Source organism: Sorex araneus, chromosome 1, assembly GCF_027595985.1.
Source record: "Sorex araneus isolate mSorAra2 chromosome 1, mSorAra2.pri, whole genome shotgun sequence".
Lineage (NCBI taxonomy): Eukaryota > Metazoa > Chordata > Mammalia > Eulipotyphla > Soricidae > Sorex > Sorex araneus.
Window position 1 is genome coordinate 419682195 of NC_073302.1, and position 16969 is coordinate 419699163.

General features: G+C 41.9%; 1 protein-coding gene across 4 annotated transcripts in view; it reads right to left on the reverse strand.

The window, feature by feature from the left end:
- Positions 1 to 16969, reverse strand: part of FAM3C (FAM3 metabolism regulating signaling molecule C) — a 57073-nt gene that overhangs the window by 18030 nt on the left and 22074 nt on the right. For all 4 annotated transcript variants that reach the window (XM_055146912.1, XM_055146920.1, XM_055146928.1 and 1 more), the window contains 4 exons: positions 12482 to 12511; positions 11744 to 11867; positions 1830 to 1888; positions 676 to 726 (listed from right to left, as the gene is read on the reverse strand). In XM_055146912.1, the coding sequence (XP_055002887.1) occupies positions 676 to 726; positions 1830 to 1888; positions 11744 to 11867; positions 12482 to 12511 (264 nt within the window). The remainder of the gene's footprint in view (positions 1 to 675; positions 727 to 1829; positions 1889 to 11743; positions 11868 to 12481; positions 12512 to 16969) is intronic.

Genomic DNA, 16969 nt, shown 5'->3' on the forward strand with positions numbered 1-16969 from the left:
AGGGTCATATTTTTTTTCAGCTCCTGCATACGATCCCTTTTCTCCAATTTCTCCCCCAGTCCAACCCTTGGGTAATCACTAATCTGGGTACTTGGGTCTTTTACTCTGAAAGCTTATTTCTGCTTTACTAAGTTTTCATTTGCTAATGTTTCCCCTGTAAGTAAAATCCCTTGATGAATCACATTATTGCTCATAATCACACTACAAAATGGGTATGCATGTAGATAACTATAATAAGGAGATGGTAAGCAACTGGGGTGCATGTCTAGGCTGACCCTCAGCACGTGGACTCACCAGCATCACTAAGTGTAGCATTCAGAGGTCCCCAAGGTCCACTGGGGCGGGCCTTCCAGGGGATCCCTGGAACTGGAGGGCCCCAGTAACACTGCACCCACAGACCCGAGCACCGAACCGTCAGCCCAATTAGCCAACACAAATACTATGAGAAGTGCCCCTGGAGCACTGCTTGGGAGCTCCCCCCCAAAAAAAAACCAAAAACAAAGTATAATCAGTATGACGGATCATTTAAATACAGCGGGACATTTGGTGAAAATGAAGGCAGGGAAATAAAAGGAACACAGAATAATACCACTATTCTTTCACAAAAAGGGCTACATTTGATTGAAGTGATTAAGTTAGTACTAGCAACGGAATCGTTACGTTTTACACACTTACCTCCTCCCCACATGTCAAAATATTTAGTGTCTATTAGTTGGCCTGTTTTTCCTGAAAAAATATCAAATATGCAAGTTAAATGATTTATATCAAATGTGCAAGTTAAATGATTCTACACACAATGATTCTCCTTAAACTGTGAAGGGGTTTACTGACTCTGGGTTGACCCCACATATGGGTTCTTTTTAAATATTTTCTTTTAAGCAAATTTCTTTAAGATTTATTACAGTAAATGTTTGATTTGTAAACCTGTTTATAAATCCACACACTTGAGATCGCTTAAAAATTTCTCAGGGCAAAAAAAAAAAGCTTGCTCGGGGCTGGAGTGATAGTACATTTGGAGGGCATTTGCCTTGCACGCAGTTGACCTGGGTTTGATCCCTGGCACCCTCTGTAGCTCCCCAGGTTCATCAGCAGAGATCCCTGAGCTCAGAGCCAGGGGTAGGAGCACAGTCAGATATGGCCCAAAACCCACAAATAAATCAATAAAGCCTTGCAAGTTTAAGAAGCTTTGCTTTACACAGTATAATTTTAAGTGATGGTTGTGAATTTATTAGCCAAAAGAAACTGTCTTCAGAGACATAAAACTTTGAACTATTTTGTGTCTTAAATATAATTCTAAAGGGTAATTTCTGGATTGGACTTGCTCAAAAATCTTAAGAGAAAGAGCAGCAAACAGAGTCCCCTGTTGACTGAAGACTTATTCAAAACCACATAGTTTTCATCCTTGTGTCTTACAACCCTCCAAGAATCACACCATAATAAACTATATGAAAAAGACGAACTAGATGCTACTTTCTCCCATTAAAGCCACTCTTTCATAAAATTCTACTTTTCTGTGAAAGATATTTCTTATGTGAGACACTGGGCAGAGTCCAGGACTGACATAAAACACACAGCAAACTGCATGCTTCTAAGACCATGTTATAAGTACTTAAGAAACCTAATCTCCACCAACAGTTGTTGCTGTTGGTGGTGGTGGTGGTGGTGGTGGTGGTGGTGGTGTGTGTGTGTGTCTGTGCGCGTGTGTTGGGGCTGGGGTGGTAAGAGGAAAGTTTTAGTGCTATGATTGGTACTTTCCCATGATTCCTTGATATCAGAACATATTTTTCTTTGAATCATACGTTCTTACTACATAAACTAATTATTCTTACCATTTACCAAGGCAACATTGATCCCTCTTCCAACGTTATTCTTAACACCACTCATTAATCTGAAGGGAAAAGACAAATTTAGCATTAAATAATGTATATAAACTTACCAAAAATAAATTCACGCACAAATTATTGTTTGCTGTTGCAGCTGGGAAGATCACACTTTTTTTTAATTATTATTTTTTAAATTAGTGAGTCACAATGAGGGTACAGTTATAGATTCACACATTTCTGTGCTTGTTTTTCCCTCATGCAATGTTCAAGAGCCCATCCCTCCACCAGTGTCCATTCTCCACCACCAATGAATCCAGTATCTCTCCCACCCCCTATCCCATCCCCCCCACCCCACCCCGCCTCTGTGGCAGGGCATTCCAATTTGTTCTCTCTCTCTCCTTTTGGGTGTTGTGGTTTGCAATAGGGGTACTGAGTGGCCATCATGTTCAGTCACTAGTCCACTTTCAGCATGCATCTCCCTTCCCACTCAGGATCGCCAATCACATTTTACTTGGTGTTCCCGTCTCTATCTGGGATGACTTTCCACCAACATGTGAGGCCCGCTTCCAAGCTATGGAGCCAACCTCCTGGTATTATACACTACTATTCTTGGGTATTAGTCTCCTACTCTGTTATTTTATATTCTATTTGATCCAGCAATACCACTTCTGGGAATATATCCTGAGAAAACAAAAAAGTATTGTCGAAATGACATCTGCGCTTATATGTTCATGGCGGCACTGTTTACAATAGCCAGAATCTGGAAAAAACCCGAGTGCCCAAGATCAGACAAAGATCACACTTCTTGTGCTGCCAAGGAGTGACGTGAAGACAGCACTCTGCCACTGAGCAACCACTCCTGGACCCCTTTTTGCTAATTTTATCAACACTTTTTGTTATTTTTTACTAGTGTGTTACGTTACTCAGTATCAGTAAAAGTGTTAAAGAATAGAAAGAAGCATGTGAAATGTTAAAAGGGATTAATAACTCAATAATAAACCAACCATTCAATGAAAAAATAGGTAAGTGATTTGAATTTCCATTTCCCAAAGAAGATATACGAAGGCCAAGAGGCACATGAAAAGATGCTAAGACATCATTAACCATCAGGGAAACACAACTAGAAAACTGCAGTGGAATATTACTTCACATCCACTAGAATGGCTGGGATCAAGGAGTCAGATAGCAAAAAATGTTTTATTGCTGAATGGACAAACTGGAACTTTAAAAACAGCAGGTAGAAAAGCAAATTGGTGTAGGCACTTTGAAAAGTAATCTAGCAGCTCCTCAAGGAGTTAAACATCAAATTACTGTCTGCATTAAAATCCATTCCAAATATGCACACACAGAATTAAGAAAAATTAAAAACTTATTTATAAATATATAAACAGTGTTCACATATAAATCGCAATCCATATGTTCATCAACAGATGAATAGAAAAATAAACTGTGATACATACTTAGAAATCTACAATTCAGCCACAAAGAGACATAAAATACTGATCAATGGTACAAGATGGGTGAATCTTGGAAACCCTATGCTAAAAGGAGCTCATTCTTCTTCAAAGAAGGGAAGATATGAAGGCAGCTCTCTCTCTCTCTCTCTCTCTCTCTCTCTCTCTCTCTCTCTCTCTCTCATCATATCACATTCACGAGATGTCCAAAATAGGCCAATCTAACTAGGAAGTAAAGTGGTAACTTGGGGCTGCTTAGGAAAGAGGAGAGAAGAAAGAGTGCTGGCATGGGATTAAGCAAAGGGACTCAGTTTCTTTTTGAGACATGGAAACTGTTTATGGTTGCACACATTGTGAACATAATAGAGACCCCTGGCTGGGGATTTGGCTCAGTGATAAAGCTCCCATGCGTGAGGCCCTGGGGCCAATTCCTAGCACCACCAAACACAACAAAAACACCTACTATGTACCTCAAATGAGTGAACTGCATGACATGTGAATCTGTTTCAATAAAGCCGTCTCAAGTAGAGAAAGGAATGGCTACACTAACACCAAGTAAAACACTTTCCAGAGCAAAGAAAATTATGAGAGCAAGAGGGAGGATTATTACAATGGTTAAAAGGTCAGTTCAGGAAGAAAACGTAGCAGCCCGAAGTGTGTATGCACCAAGAAGTTGAAGTACAAAACACATGAATCAAAACCAAAGAGGAATGAAAGGAGAAATAAATCCACAGGTTGGGTGCCAACACACCTCTAAGCAACTGATGGAGCCTCACGAAGCGTATAGCAGAACTCCACACACAGCAATGCCCAGTGTCGCCCTGATCTGCAACCTGTGCTCCCTGGACCACCACCAGATATTTCCCGGTGGTCCACCCAAACTTACCCCTAGCCATGTACCACTAGGCAGCAGCAGATGTCGCAGTCACTAAAACTTGGTGATTTTGTAACTTTGTAACACTGGATTTAATAAATAAAAATTTTTATTCAGATAAAATTTTATTAGTCTTTGTTTCTGTCTTCGCCAGTCCACAAAACATTTCTTCTATGTTCCCCAGTCTGCAGGTGTAAAAGGGTTGAGGGCTGGTCTCACTGGCATTAAATCAACTTTTACCCAACAACAGCGAAGTATGACCTTCCCCAGTGCCCGTGAAAGCACATTATCAGGGGTCATTAAACCAACTCGACAAATTTCTAAGAAGTGAAATCATAGCAGTGTGGACTCTGACCAAAATAAAATCATGCTGAAAGGCAATGGACGTAATGGGAAAATCTCCAAAATTTTGAACACTAAAACAATGTATTTCTAAATAATCTGTAGGTCAGAGAAAAACTTTTAAGGGATTTAAAAACACAATAAATTAAGCAAAAGTATAATTGGTTAAAATCTGTAAGGCGCAGCACAAAGTACAATGACAGGAATTTATGAGACTACATGCTTAAATTTATATTAAAAAAAATTTCTGAATAAAATTTAAGCTCCCACCCCCCAAAAAACTTAAACACAAACATAAAACAGATATTACAAAGCTAAAATTAATGATCAGAAAAGAGAAAAAAAAAATCAATGAACCAAATGACCATTTCTTTAAAAAGGTCAACAAAATTAAGACTGACAAACTTTAGAAGACTGGCAAAAAGAAAATTACTCTTAGAAGAAAAAAAATGGTACTATCATAGACCGTAGAGACATTAAAAAATAATAATAAAGAAATATTATAAGCATGGCTATACATGTAAATTTAAAAATAGATGGAGAACAATTCATCAAACACAACTCATCCATTTATTAAACAGATTAGTCCCCAAACCAATTAAAATCCAATCAAAGATACTGAATTCATACTTTATAAATAGTATCCCTGACCGAAACTACAGTACAGCAGATGAAGGATTTGCCTTGCATGTGTCTGATCTGGGTTCCGTCCATGGCACTGCATATAGTCCCCGCAACCACATGATCACTGGGCACAGAGCCATGGGTGAGCCCTTAGCACAGCTGAATTAGCAGAGGCCTAATATCCCTGCCCACCCCCCCAAACAAATAAATATATAAGTATCAACCCATCTTCAAGTCCAGATCGTTTCAATGGTTTAAAAAAAATAAATATACTATTCCTGCACAGACTCTCCCAGAAGTTAGGAATAAACACTTCCCAACATAGTTTACAAAGCTAGCAGTGCGATATCTAAAGCAAAATAAAGTATACAAAACTGTGAACCAAAATGCTTATTTACAGGCAGAACCCCATAATGCAATTCAACCATATGCTAAAAAAATTATAGCTATGACTGTGAGGTATAATCTAGGAATGCAAAGGCTGTTAGTGAAATCCACCACAAATTAAGACCTAAGGGGGGAAAAAATGACTATTCCAATCAATTCCAAAAATTCACGACAAAATGCAGTATCAATGATAATACAGAAAATCCAAAGGAATCTATGAAAAAAACATCTCAGAAATGATATGGCTAGTTTACAAGATCAGCATACAAAAATCAATTGTGTACCTATAAACTAACAATGAATTTATAGAAGCTCAAGTCTAGAAAGAAAATGCCCTCTGCAATTGCTCAGAAAAGGTCTGGCTACTTACATATAAATAAAATACAGCATGCATAGAACCCAGATACTGAAAACCACCGAATGGTAATAAAACATTCCAATGAACGAAAGACACTCCATGATCACAGGAGCACTCTGAAGAGGAAAGACAGTCAAGCTCCCCAAAGTAACACAAGTCCTCACAAAGCCCCATAGCAAGGTTTGCTTTGGTGGTAAGATGAGCTGAAAACATAGAGGAAAAGGCAAGCTACTATAGTAGCTCAGACAATGCCAGGAAGAAAAGACAGAATGTGGGAGGAATCATTCTTCCCTATTTAAGGACTTATTTCACGATGAGTATAATCACAAGGCATTTGGGTTAAGTCAGCTATACAGATCAATGGTCTAAACAGAGAACCCAGATGTGCCAGTGGAACCTAGAAATGCATCGGTGAAAATAAGGACAACTTATTTTTAACTCTGGAGAAAAGGCATTCAGAGAAGGAAGGACAGTTATTTCAACAAACAGCTGAAGCAACCAGGGATTCATACACCAAAATAATGAATCGTAGCCTACATTTCTTCTTTATCTCAAAATTAACATAGACATGAATCCCAGATTTAAAGATAAAGTGCAGGGGCTGGAGCGATAGCACAGCGGGTAGGGCGTTTGCCTTGCACTCGGCCGACCCGGGTTCTAATCCCAGCATCCCATATGGTCCCCTGAGCACCGCCAGGGGTGATTCCTGAGTGCATGAGCCAGGAGTGACCCCTGTGCATCGCCGGGTGTGACCCAAAAACCAAAAAAATAAATAAATAAATAAATAAAAAATAAAAAAAAAAATAAAGATAAAATGCAAAAATCTCACACTCTACCAATGTCATTCTGATTTTGATATTGTATAATAATTTTTATAACCAATACTCACACGGAAAAATACTATTTTTGCAATGGCTGGTGATTTATAGAATTACTCCAAAATAAAAGATTAAAAAAAAACACACCCTCCCCCCGCCAACAACTACTCCAATGTTTGTCTTAAAAGTACAAAGTATGGGCTGGAGAGACAGTGCAGCAGGTAGGGAGTCTGCCTTGCACACAGACAACATGGGTTCGATCCCCGGCATCCCATATGGTTTCCGAGCAACTGCCAGGAGTAATTCCCAAGTGCAGAGCCAGGAGGAATCCCTAACATTGCTGGGTGTGGCCCCAAAACCAAGTAACAGAAAAGTACTGTGTAGTCAGAAAAACACAAAAATATTGTTTTGAAAAGACTGGTATGTGTTTCCTCATGTGATGGCCCTTTTTTGATCCTAGCGCTGCAGAAAGAAAAACCTCAGGGATGTAGCTGCATGCCAGAGCACGTGCTTCATGTGTGGGGTTCCTCAATTTGTACCACACACAAAATGACCTACTTACAACAGCGTCTCTGCCCAAGGGATCACCTGAGAACTTCGCTGCTACTGAACTCCATGGAGTGATGAAAATGAAGGCAAGAAGCACAATGGCGTGGGCTTCCCACAAGAGGGCAGCAGCTTATCAATTTCTTTCCCTTTTTTTTTTTTTTTTTAAGAAGCCAGAATTCAATCTGGGAAACCCATACCTAGCAAAGGGCCAAAGCACTGAAGCTTTTCATTAAATATGTAAAAGATAGTCATTCTTGCTGACACAAGCTCAATCTTTCTTTCATCCTTCATGAATAGAAAGATTTCCTCCACCACAACTCCACTCCGCAGCTCCAAGGCAAAACACAAACGACTATTATAATCTCTAGATCTATTCTACGTCTCAAATATTAATTTGTTTCAAAATTGCAGGAACTATGCAAGTTGTTAAGAGCCACTGCTTAAAATGAAAACATTAGAGCGGGGCTTAACAAACTAAAGCTCATGGGCCAAATCTGGTCAGCTGGCTGTGTTTCTGCTGGTTTCATTGTCTTGTATGAACTCAGGGCTTACCCAGGTGTTTACATTTTTATTTGTGAGTGGGGGAGGGGGAAGGGAAAGGGGGGATGACACCTGAGCTGGTTCAAGGCTTGGTGTCACTCCAGGCAGGCTCAGAGCACCATGTGGGGCATTGAAAGATAAAAGCAGGGCCAGCTGCAGGCAAGGTCACAGTACCTGCTGTCCCATCCCTCTGACCCGGTTCTTGGTTCTTGCTATTTTTAAGTTACATCTTAAGTGACTTTATGTGTACCTACATAATATCCTTGTGATTTACCTCCTGACCCTCATAGTCAAAAATCCTATGTGCTCATCGGTGGGATATAAAGTAACGGAATGGGAGACTAATACCGAAGAATAGTCTAGGTAAGTAATATAGACCGGCTTCGAAGCCGGTCGCACATGCTGGGGGAAAAAGGCAGCTCAGATAGAGAAGGGACCACCAAGTAACAGGGGTCTAGAGGATCCGCTCCAGATGGGAGATGCGTGCTGAAAGTAGACTATAGACCGGACATGATGGCCACTCAATACCTCTATGGCAAACCACAACACCCAAAAGGAGAGAGAGAGCAAACGGGAATGCCCTGCCACAGAGGTGGGGTGAGGGGGATGGGGAAGGGGTGGTGGGAGGGATACTGGGATCACTGGTGGTGGAGAATGGGCCTGGTGGAGGGATGGGAACTCGGTCATCATATAACTGAAAAGCAAGCACAAAAGTTTGTAAGTCCACAACTGTACCACATGGTGTTTCACTAATAAAAAAAAAATTTTTAATCCTATGTGCTAGATCGGGAACTTGTTCCAGGACGCCCTGAGCTCTGTCTCTGGGTTAGTACCTGAGCCCAAGCTCTCGGGCCCCGTGTGCCTATGCCAGGGGGCGCGGCCTTCCCCACCGTTCACCCTATACACTGTGCAGAGCTAAGCCCTCCTGGGAAAGACCTATTTAAAAAAAAAGAAATCCTATCCGTGCTCACTTTGGCAACACATATACTAAAATCAGAATAATACAGAGAAAGTTAGCACGGGGGGGGGAGGGACACAATGATGTGACCCCCCCATATTATAAAAATTTTTTAAATAAAATCTCTCAAAATTATCTATTCTATAGTCCTGTACCCAACGTTAAGAATACAGTAAAAGATGACTCATAATGATATATGCTTAAAAATAAAAGCAAATTCCACGGGGTCTCTAATGCAAAATAAAACAAGCTAAGACCCTGTTGTGATGCTGCCCACCCCCGCCCCGGATGTTTAAAAATAGGTCCTGATCTCCTCTAACACATCTCGATTTGCATCTGCTTGCCCTTCAACCCAGGAGCAAACCCCTCTTTCGTTCTCCCCTCCTGTCTGTATCCGGCAAATCGCCTCGAGGAGGCTGCTGGCAGGTGGGTCTTCTCACGGCCCTCTCCAGCGGCTTTTCAAACCACCTGACACAGCAGAGACCGTTCCACAACACACTCAGAAAGGGGCCCAGAGCCTTCCCCTGCCTCACCCATCCACGACGGCTCCTGTCTGGTCCTTGCCCGCCTTTCGGGCGCGCTGCCTTCTCTGGGCCCTACAGCGCGCTTCTCCTCTGGCCTAGGAGCTTCTCTCCACTTGCCACCTGCACCTCCTTCCCTGGCCGTCAGCGCTCCAAGACGCATCACTGAGAGAAACTTCACGTAGGGAGGAACTCAGTCTAGTCAGTTTCTCCATCTCATCTGACTCCTCAGTAGTTGTGACACTCTGCTGCCCGCCTCACATGTGCACTATTTATTTATATCTACTGCTGAAATATCTATATCCATGAGAGCAGGAACTATGCTCAATAAAGGCTAGCTGAGGAACAATGAACAACTGCTATGAAAATAGATTCTTTAAGCTTTTGGTTGGAAAATGTTTCCAAATAGAAACAGATGTACCAGAAAGATTCTGGGCTCTCAGGTGGTCCCTGAAAGGTTCTCCCCTGGGGACCTCAGGCCTAATTGCAAAGCCCTTCTCTGAGGACTGGAACTGAAGCCTAATGATCACATCATCAAATGTCTAACCTCCCATGGGAATGACGGCATGATCACTGAAATGAGGGTGGAAAGGTGGCATTTGTCACTTTAAGGTTAAAGAAAATGAAAAGCAATTCAACATGGTGCCATATAAGAACCAAATTTTTCGGCTTAGAGCCTAGCTCTTATGTTACCAAACTCTGCTGCTTGGATACTTCTTTGGTTTTGGGTTTTTTTGTTTGTTTGTTTTTTTCATTTTTGGGGCACACTCTGAGGTCCAAAGGATTTATTCCTGACTCTGTGCTCTGTGCTTAGGGAGCACTCCTGGAGGTCTCAGGGGACCGTAAGTGGAGGCCAAGGATTAAACCAAGTCAAGTCCACAGTAATACCTCTCTGGTCCCTGCCTCTGTGGTTTCCATCTGCCCTATGTAATCTGTGAGCAGAAAACCTATGTGAATATCAGACAGTCTTCTTTACATTAAAACCGTCATGTTCAAGAGGGCAGAAGAGGTCTCCAAAGACAGTCTCCTAGGGGCTGGTCTCTCAGTTACTTAGCTTCCTTCACGTCAGTTAGAATCGAACTTGAGGCTTCTTTCGAGTAAGGTGAACAGGGGAAAGAGAATGTTGTAAGTCCAAAGGAAAAAGAGACCTTTTAACGTGAAAAATACAAACTCTAAAACCTAAGCACTTTATGACACAACTGAGAAAAAAAAGAACGAAGGAAAAGTAGAAGAGTGAGGATTTAACAATGATATCATTATAGTGAAGAAAAAAGGAAAGAAATTGAGTTAGAACCTTAGACATCACCGAGCTTAAATCTTTTATTTTACAAGAAAGGAGTTATTCCAAGAAGTTAAATCACCTGCTTCTAACTAATTGGCTAAGATGAAAATTTAAGAACTTCTAAGAGCAGACACAAAAGAATATTAAAAAGGTTAAAAAAAAAGAGCGGACAAAAAATATTAGCCAATCCTGCCTCATTTCCTCCCTTCTGGAAGATTACCTCATTCTTTATTTTTCATAATTACTGGCTACTATTTTATATGAAATTTAAGCTGACATCTTTTTGGTTTTTGGCCCACACCCGGCTGTGCTCAGGGTCACCAAGAGTAGGGCTCAGGGGAATGATATGGGGTGCCAGGAATCCAACCTTGGTTGGCCATGTGCAAAGCAAACACCCTACCTGCTTACGATCTCTGCAGCCCCTAATATCTACAATGTCTAGAGCAAAGCCAGGTAAGAGTCACCAACCAAAAGCAGGGTCCGTGACGTCAGAGGGAGGAAGTGACTTGCCACTGAGGCAGGAAACAGAAGCCAGAGAGAGCTACACTTGGCAGAGTATCACAATACAGGAAACTATTGGGCCTCATGGCCAGTCCTACGCCATCGGCAGCAGCCTTGAGGCTACGGCCCGTTTACTCACACATCAGCAACCGGCACAGTGACCATTTACGAGAGCGGCTGGCCTGTGAGATAAAGCGCTATCTACGGCAGGAATGTCAAATGGGACGCTGCCGCGCTGGAAAAGTTCTTTATCTGTGCTGCTCAGTACAGTAGGCACCCGTCTGACACAGAGACTGATGACTAAAATGTGGCGAGTGAGACTGGGGAACTGAACTCTGAATTTCAATTCATTGAAATGAATTGATGAATTACCACAGATCCCCATAAAGAATTTCTTCTAATCGAACGAAATGTAGCCGCCCGTGTCTATGGCTAGCATGTGGGTCAGTGCGGGGCTGGAAAATGCACCCCCCAAAAAATCCCTCGTGTCTACGTAAACTTGAATACATGGTATTTTTACATCACTGAATATGAATTTTAAGCACTTCATGGCTCTCTCAAATGAGAGGGAAAATGACAGAGTGAACATGGTAACCCTTCTCAAAAGCAGAAAAGCACGCCCAATCCATTTCCAAACAATCCATTAAACTCAGATCCGATCTGCTCTAATTTCATCACACACTTTCTATTTCCAAACTGATGAGACACTTACACCTGGTCTTCCAGGCAGATTTTGGGTCCCACCACATTGGCTGCTCCACTTGCCATTTTGAAGGCAAAATGCTTCTCGGGGCAAGCTTTGGAGATTCCACATTTATATCTGGGAGGCTTTGTAGCTGAGGGGGAGAAAAACATTTTCAAAGAAAGCAACGTTAGTAGGCTTCATCAAGTTTGTTTCAGATCTCAAACCATAAGCAGCAGGCAAGACACTGATACATGTGGCTTACAACACAGGCTAGAGCTTACTAGCCTGCCCTGCAGGCTTCAAATAACCTCAAAGCAAGAACCTTCTAAGAAAAAGGCTAATAATTGATGAAATAATATATATGACACTGATAAGAGTAAAACATATTTTACCCAACTATTTTACCTTTATTTTTAATTCGGAATGGTGGAGGGTGTGGACTATTACTTTGTATTTTCAGTTAATAAATACACAACAGTTTCCTTCAGGACCAGCAGAATTTCATGCACTTTAGTATCTGCTCATGTGCTAGTTCGAACTAGATATTCTCCTTTACACTTTACACTTTCTTTTTTCAAATTCTGAAGCTAAAAACACTAATGAAAAAAAAATCCAAAAAATGCGGTGTCCAATAAACCGCATCCTTATAGTCTTAGAAAATAATTACTAAGGGAGTTTGACTCACTGAATTCTCTTATTATCTGATTATAAGCTCACATATGCTTAAAACAGAACAGAACTATCTGCAAAATAGTGAATACTTACAACGTGCAGCTGTGTCCAATGCTGACCTTGCTAAGGGAAAAAAAAAAAGGAGAAATAAGTCTAGTGGAAATTACTAAACATATTCAGGACCATATAAATAAAAGTGAATTTTTGCTCCGTATACAATAAATAAAACATGGGTATCACTTTAGAGACAAAGTGAAAAATTAACTTTAGGTTACATAAACACTGTAAAAATTATGCAGAGGTACTTTAGAGGGTACTATTTTATTATTCATGGAACAGTTTATTTTTATCTTTATGAGTTTATTATAAATTCTAAGCGCCAATTGAAAACTTACTCTACAACTTATAAATGATTTTAGATACATATGACGTAAACATTAGGGCATGTAAAAGTTGTTGCTGGACAGACTATGTATAAAAGCCCTGGAGAATAAATATAAACCTATCTTTTTTTGGGGGGAGGGGGGTCAAACCCGAGGATACTTCTGGCTCTGCACTCAGGAATTATTCCTGGTGGTGCTCGGAGGACCATATGGGATGCTGGGGATTGAACCCTGGTCAACCGTGTGCAAGGCAAATGCCCTACCTGCTGTGCTACCGCTCCAGTCCCAAACCTATGTTATCTTTTAGTAGTTCTGCTAGATTTGAGACTCAGTGTGCTACACAAAAGGGAAGTTGGGGTAAAAGAGTTTGAATTCCCTTAAAATAAAATGTAGGGGCAGGAGCAATAGTACAGCAGGTAGGGAGTTTGTTTGCTTGGCACCTGGTTGACGTGGGTTCGATCCCCAGCATCGCATACAGTACCCCGAGCAATGGCAGAGTAATTGCTGAGTGTCAAGCCAGGAGTAACTTCTGAGCATTGTCGGGTATCACGCCCCCCAACAAAAAAAGGAAGGAAGGAAGGAAGGAAGGAAGGAAGGAAGGAAGGAAGGAAGGAAGGAAGGAAGGAAGGAAGGAAGGAAGGAAGGAAGGAAGGAAGGAAGGAAGGAAAGAAGGTACTGGGTGCAACAGAAAAATTAAGGTTATTACGAAGAGTGATAACGAAGAATAACTAAGAAGACTTCAAAGAGCAGCAGAAAGCACGCACCTCAGAAAAGTATGGTGGCCAAGAACCCCTGGATGCCCCTGGAGCAGAACTGCTCTTAGCTCAATCCAAAGACTATGTAGAGTACTCAAGACATGGGACCATCACCAAAGGGCAGGAACGGGCTGTCGCCTGCTCCAAGTACGAGGAGGATGTGAAGATCCACAACCACACTCATGTTGGGGGATCTTACTGGAAAGATGGCAGATGGGGATATAAGTGTTGTCACTCCTTTTCCAAGTATTCCAACTGTACTGGAGAGGCTGGGAAGGAGGTTGCGAATTCAGAGGAATATATTCTAAATGATACAACTGAAGAAGAATCAGTGGAAAGCCTCAAACCCTCATGGACATACATCAGGAAAAAAGAAGAAACATTGAAAGAGTAGTTCAGACAGTGACGATGAAGAAAAAAGCACACACAAAAAAACTGAAGAAGGCGCTGAATGCCAAGGAGGCCCACCTTCTTCATGTCAAGGAGATCATGCAGATCGATGAGAGGAAGTGGCCGTACAATAGTATCTGTGAAACCCGGGAGCCCACAGAGGAAGAAATGGAGGCCTACAGGGGGCTGGAGTGGTGGCACAGTGGGTAGGGCGTTTGCCTTGCACGCGACCGACCCGGGTTCGATTCCCAGCATCCCATATGGTCCCCTGAGCACTGCCAGGGGTAATTCCTGAGTGCAGAGCCAGGAGTGACCGCTGTGCATTGCCAGGTGACCCAAAAAGCAAAAAAAAAAAAAAAAAAAATGGAGGCCTACAGAATGAAACACCCAGGGCCAGACGACCCTCTGGCCTCCTTCTTAGGACAGTAGGGACTAGTAACAGACATCACCCCAGATACACAGTGAACTCACTCTTCTCGGCTTCTTGCCTAAGATGAGAAATGGAAAAAAATCACATCTGCTCTTCATGCTGCCTGACTTAAATAATAAAACTTCCAGAGGTTGCATAGTAAATTCATTCCTCTCCACACTGATGATGGACTGGAGTGATAGCACAGCGGGTAGGGCATTTGCCTTGCACACAGGCAACCTGGATTTGATTCCTCTGTCCCTCTTGGAGAGCCTGGCAAGCTACTGAGAGTATCCTGCCTGCACGGCAGAGCCTGGCAAGCTACCCGTGGCATATTCGATATGCCAAAAACAGTAACAACAAGTCTCACAATGGAGACATTATTGGTGCCCGCTTGAGCAAATCGATGAACAGCGGGACGGCAGTGCTACAAAGAGTTTTATAAGCTGTTCGAGGAAGCCAGGATCTATCTTCTAATCAAATGTGACTTAACTAGCACATTAGCTATCAACCTCTCTCTATCTCATGGCATTTCTTAGAAGCACTGGTGTACACTGACCGTAGTCCAGGAGAGGACTGTTGTTGTCACCAACTGAACCGTGGACTGACATGAACCGATATGGCTAATGACTATGCCGTGTCACAAATGTTTGCCAGCTGTTTGGCTATAAATAGTCACTTAATTTTTAGTTCTGCAGTATTTTAGATCATTATGCATTTCCTGTAAGACCAGGACTCTAAAAAACAGAGAGTCAATACTAAAAAACTGTATGTAAATGTCTTAAAAGAGGAAAATTGCTAAGCATGTGAAGGTTCATTAACCCAACAGAAGTCTCAGCAGATAAGGCCCACTGCTGTCATGAAGGCGGTGCTGAAGAACAGGCTGCAGAAGAGAAACCAGAACGAATTTCTAAAATGGTCAAATGGCAGGTGAATATTTAAATAGAGCAGAAGTCAAACTGCGCCCACACTGTAACTGTACGTGATTAAAAATATTTGTGGATGGGCTGGGGCAATAGCACAGCGGGTAGGGCGTTTGCCTTGCACGCGGCCGACCCGGGTTCGAATCCCAGCATCCCATGTGGTCCCCTGAGCACTGCCAGGGGTAATTCCTGAGTGCAAAGCCAGGAATAACCCCTGTGCATCGCCAGGCGTGACCCAAAAAGCAAAAATAAAATAAAATAAAATAAATAAATGAAATATTTGTGGATAGTGACGAAGATCTGAAGAAACAGAAAAGTGATCAGCTGGAAAATGAGGGCACTAGGGTTACTGGGACGTGTTCTTTCAACTGCCATAATCATGCCATTTCCCCTTTAATTACGTCACAAAAGAACAGCAGAATTACAGAGGTCATCTGTTGCAATGCTTTCATAGATGGCAAAACAAAAGCAGTGACTAGCAACTGGGGATTAAGAAACATTAACACTAGAAGAAGTCTTCAACTCCACTTTGTCCTGAACAAGCGTTGAGTCCTTCGGGATTCTCCTAGGCACTTTGGCATGTTATAGATTTGATCTTCAACCTTGTTTTAAAAAGAAACAGACTAGGAACAAAGTAGTTTACTCATCTGATTTATTCTCAGTCACATTTTGCAACCGGGACAACTAGTTTTCAAAAGCATATATCCCTTTCTCACACGACATGCATACTGCAACGCCTCCGAAAATGAAAACGAATGCCTGTGGTCTCACCATTAAAAAGCCAGAATAATCAGAATAATCCTCCAGACTGAGGAGTGAAGAAGGTACCACAGAGGGTTCAAGAGCAGAAGCCATGTCCACAAGGACAAGGGCCCCGATAACAGCAATTTGGGCATTAAAGAGAAGCAGCCAAAACAGAGATGCTGACTGCTGGTTTGCTGGAAGCAGACAAGAGCCAGGCACATAGAGGAAGAACACTGACAGAACTGGAGAAGAGAGCAGCTTGAGGGTTGGGAGAGAGGGGTGAGAGAACAGGGGAAACAAGTTCCCTCTCAGCCCTTTGGCTTTAGACACATGTCTTTACTCACACACGCTAAGGAAAACAACAAAAAAAACACCATCTTCGCAGTTCAGCAGTTTACAAGCTGGTGTGTATCTGTGAGGGGTGGGGAAGGGGTGGTGGCTGTGTGGGGCTGACAGAATCTGAAGATACTCAGAGGAAGACCCAAGTAGGAATAGCTGGAGGTCTGCTGGAAATGAGACCTAGGATGAAGACCTAAGTTGGAAAATCAGCAGAAGTATGACAACACTCGTACTGAAGCCAAAGGAGGGCAGAGGAGAAAAATCTTAGAAACATCAATTACCAAATAGTACTGAGAGGAAAAGTACTACAGGTTGAGGAACAGGCTGTAGAAGAGAAACCAGAAACAAGTTTCTAAAATGGTCAAAATGAGCCTGGATGTAAAGTTAAAGAAATAATTTTGTAAATGTTAATTCAAAATATTAACTGAGATACAACTTTGGAGGAAAAAAGTGTTTCTTAGTGACACAGGGGTTCAAGCAAATATCACCCCCATTTAACTATGAAAGAATAAGAAAAGAGAAAGCTTGAAGGTTAAAAAACTCTAGTTTTTTGTTTTTTTTTTAACATTTTGCTGTCCAGATGAAAAGTAACTTCCATCCACTATTTATCTCAACTAAAAGCCCTTTCCTAAGGCAGC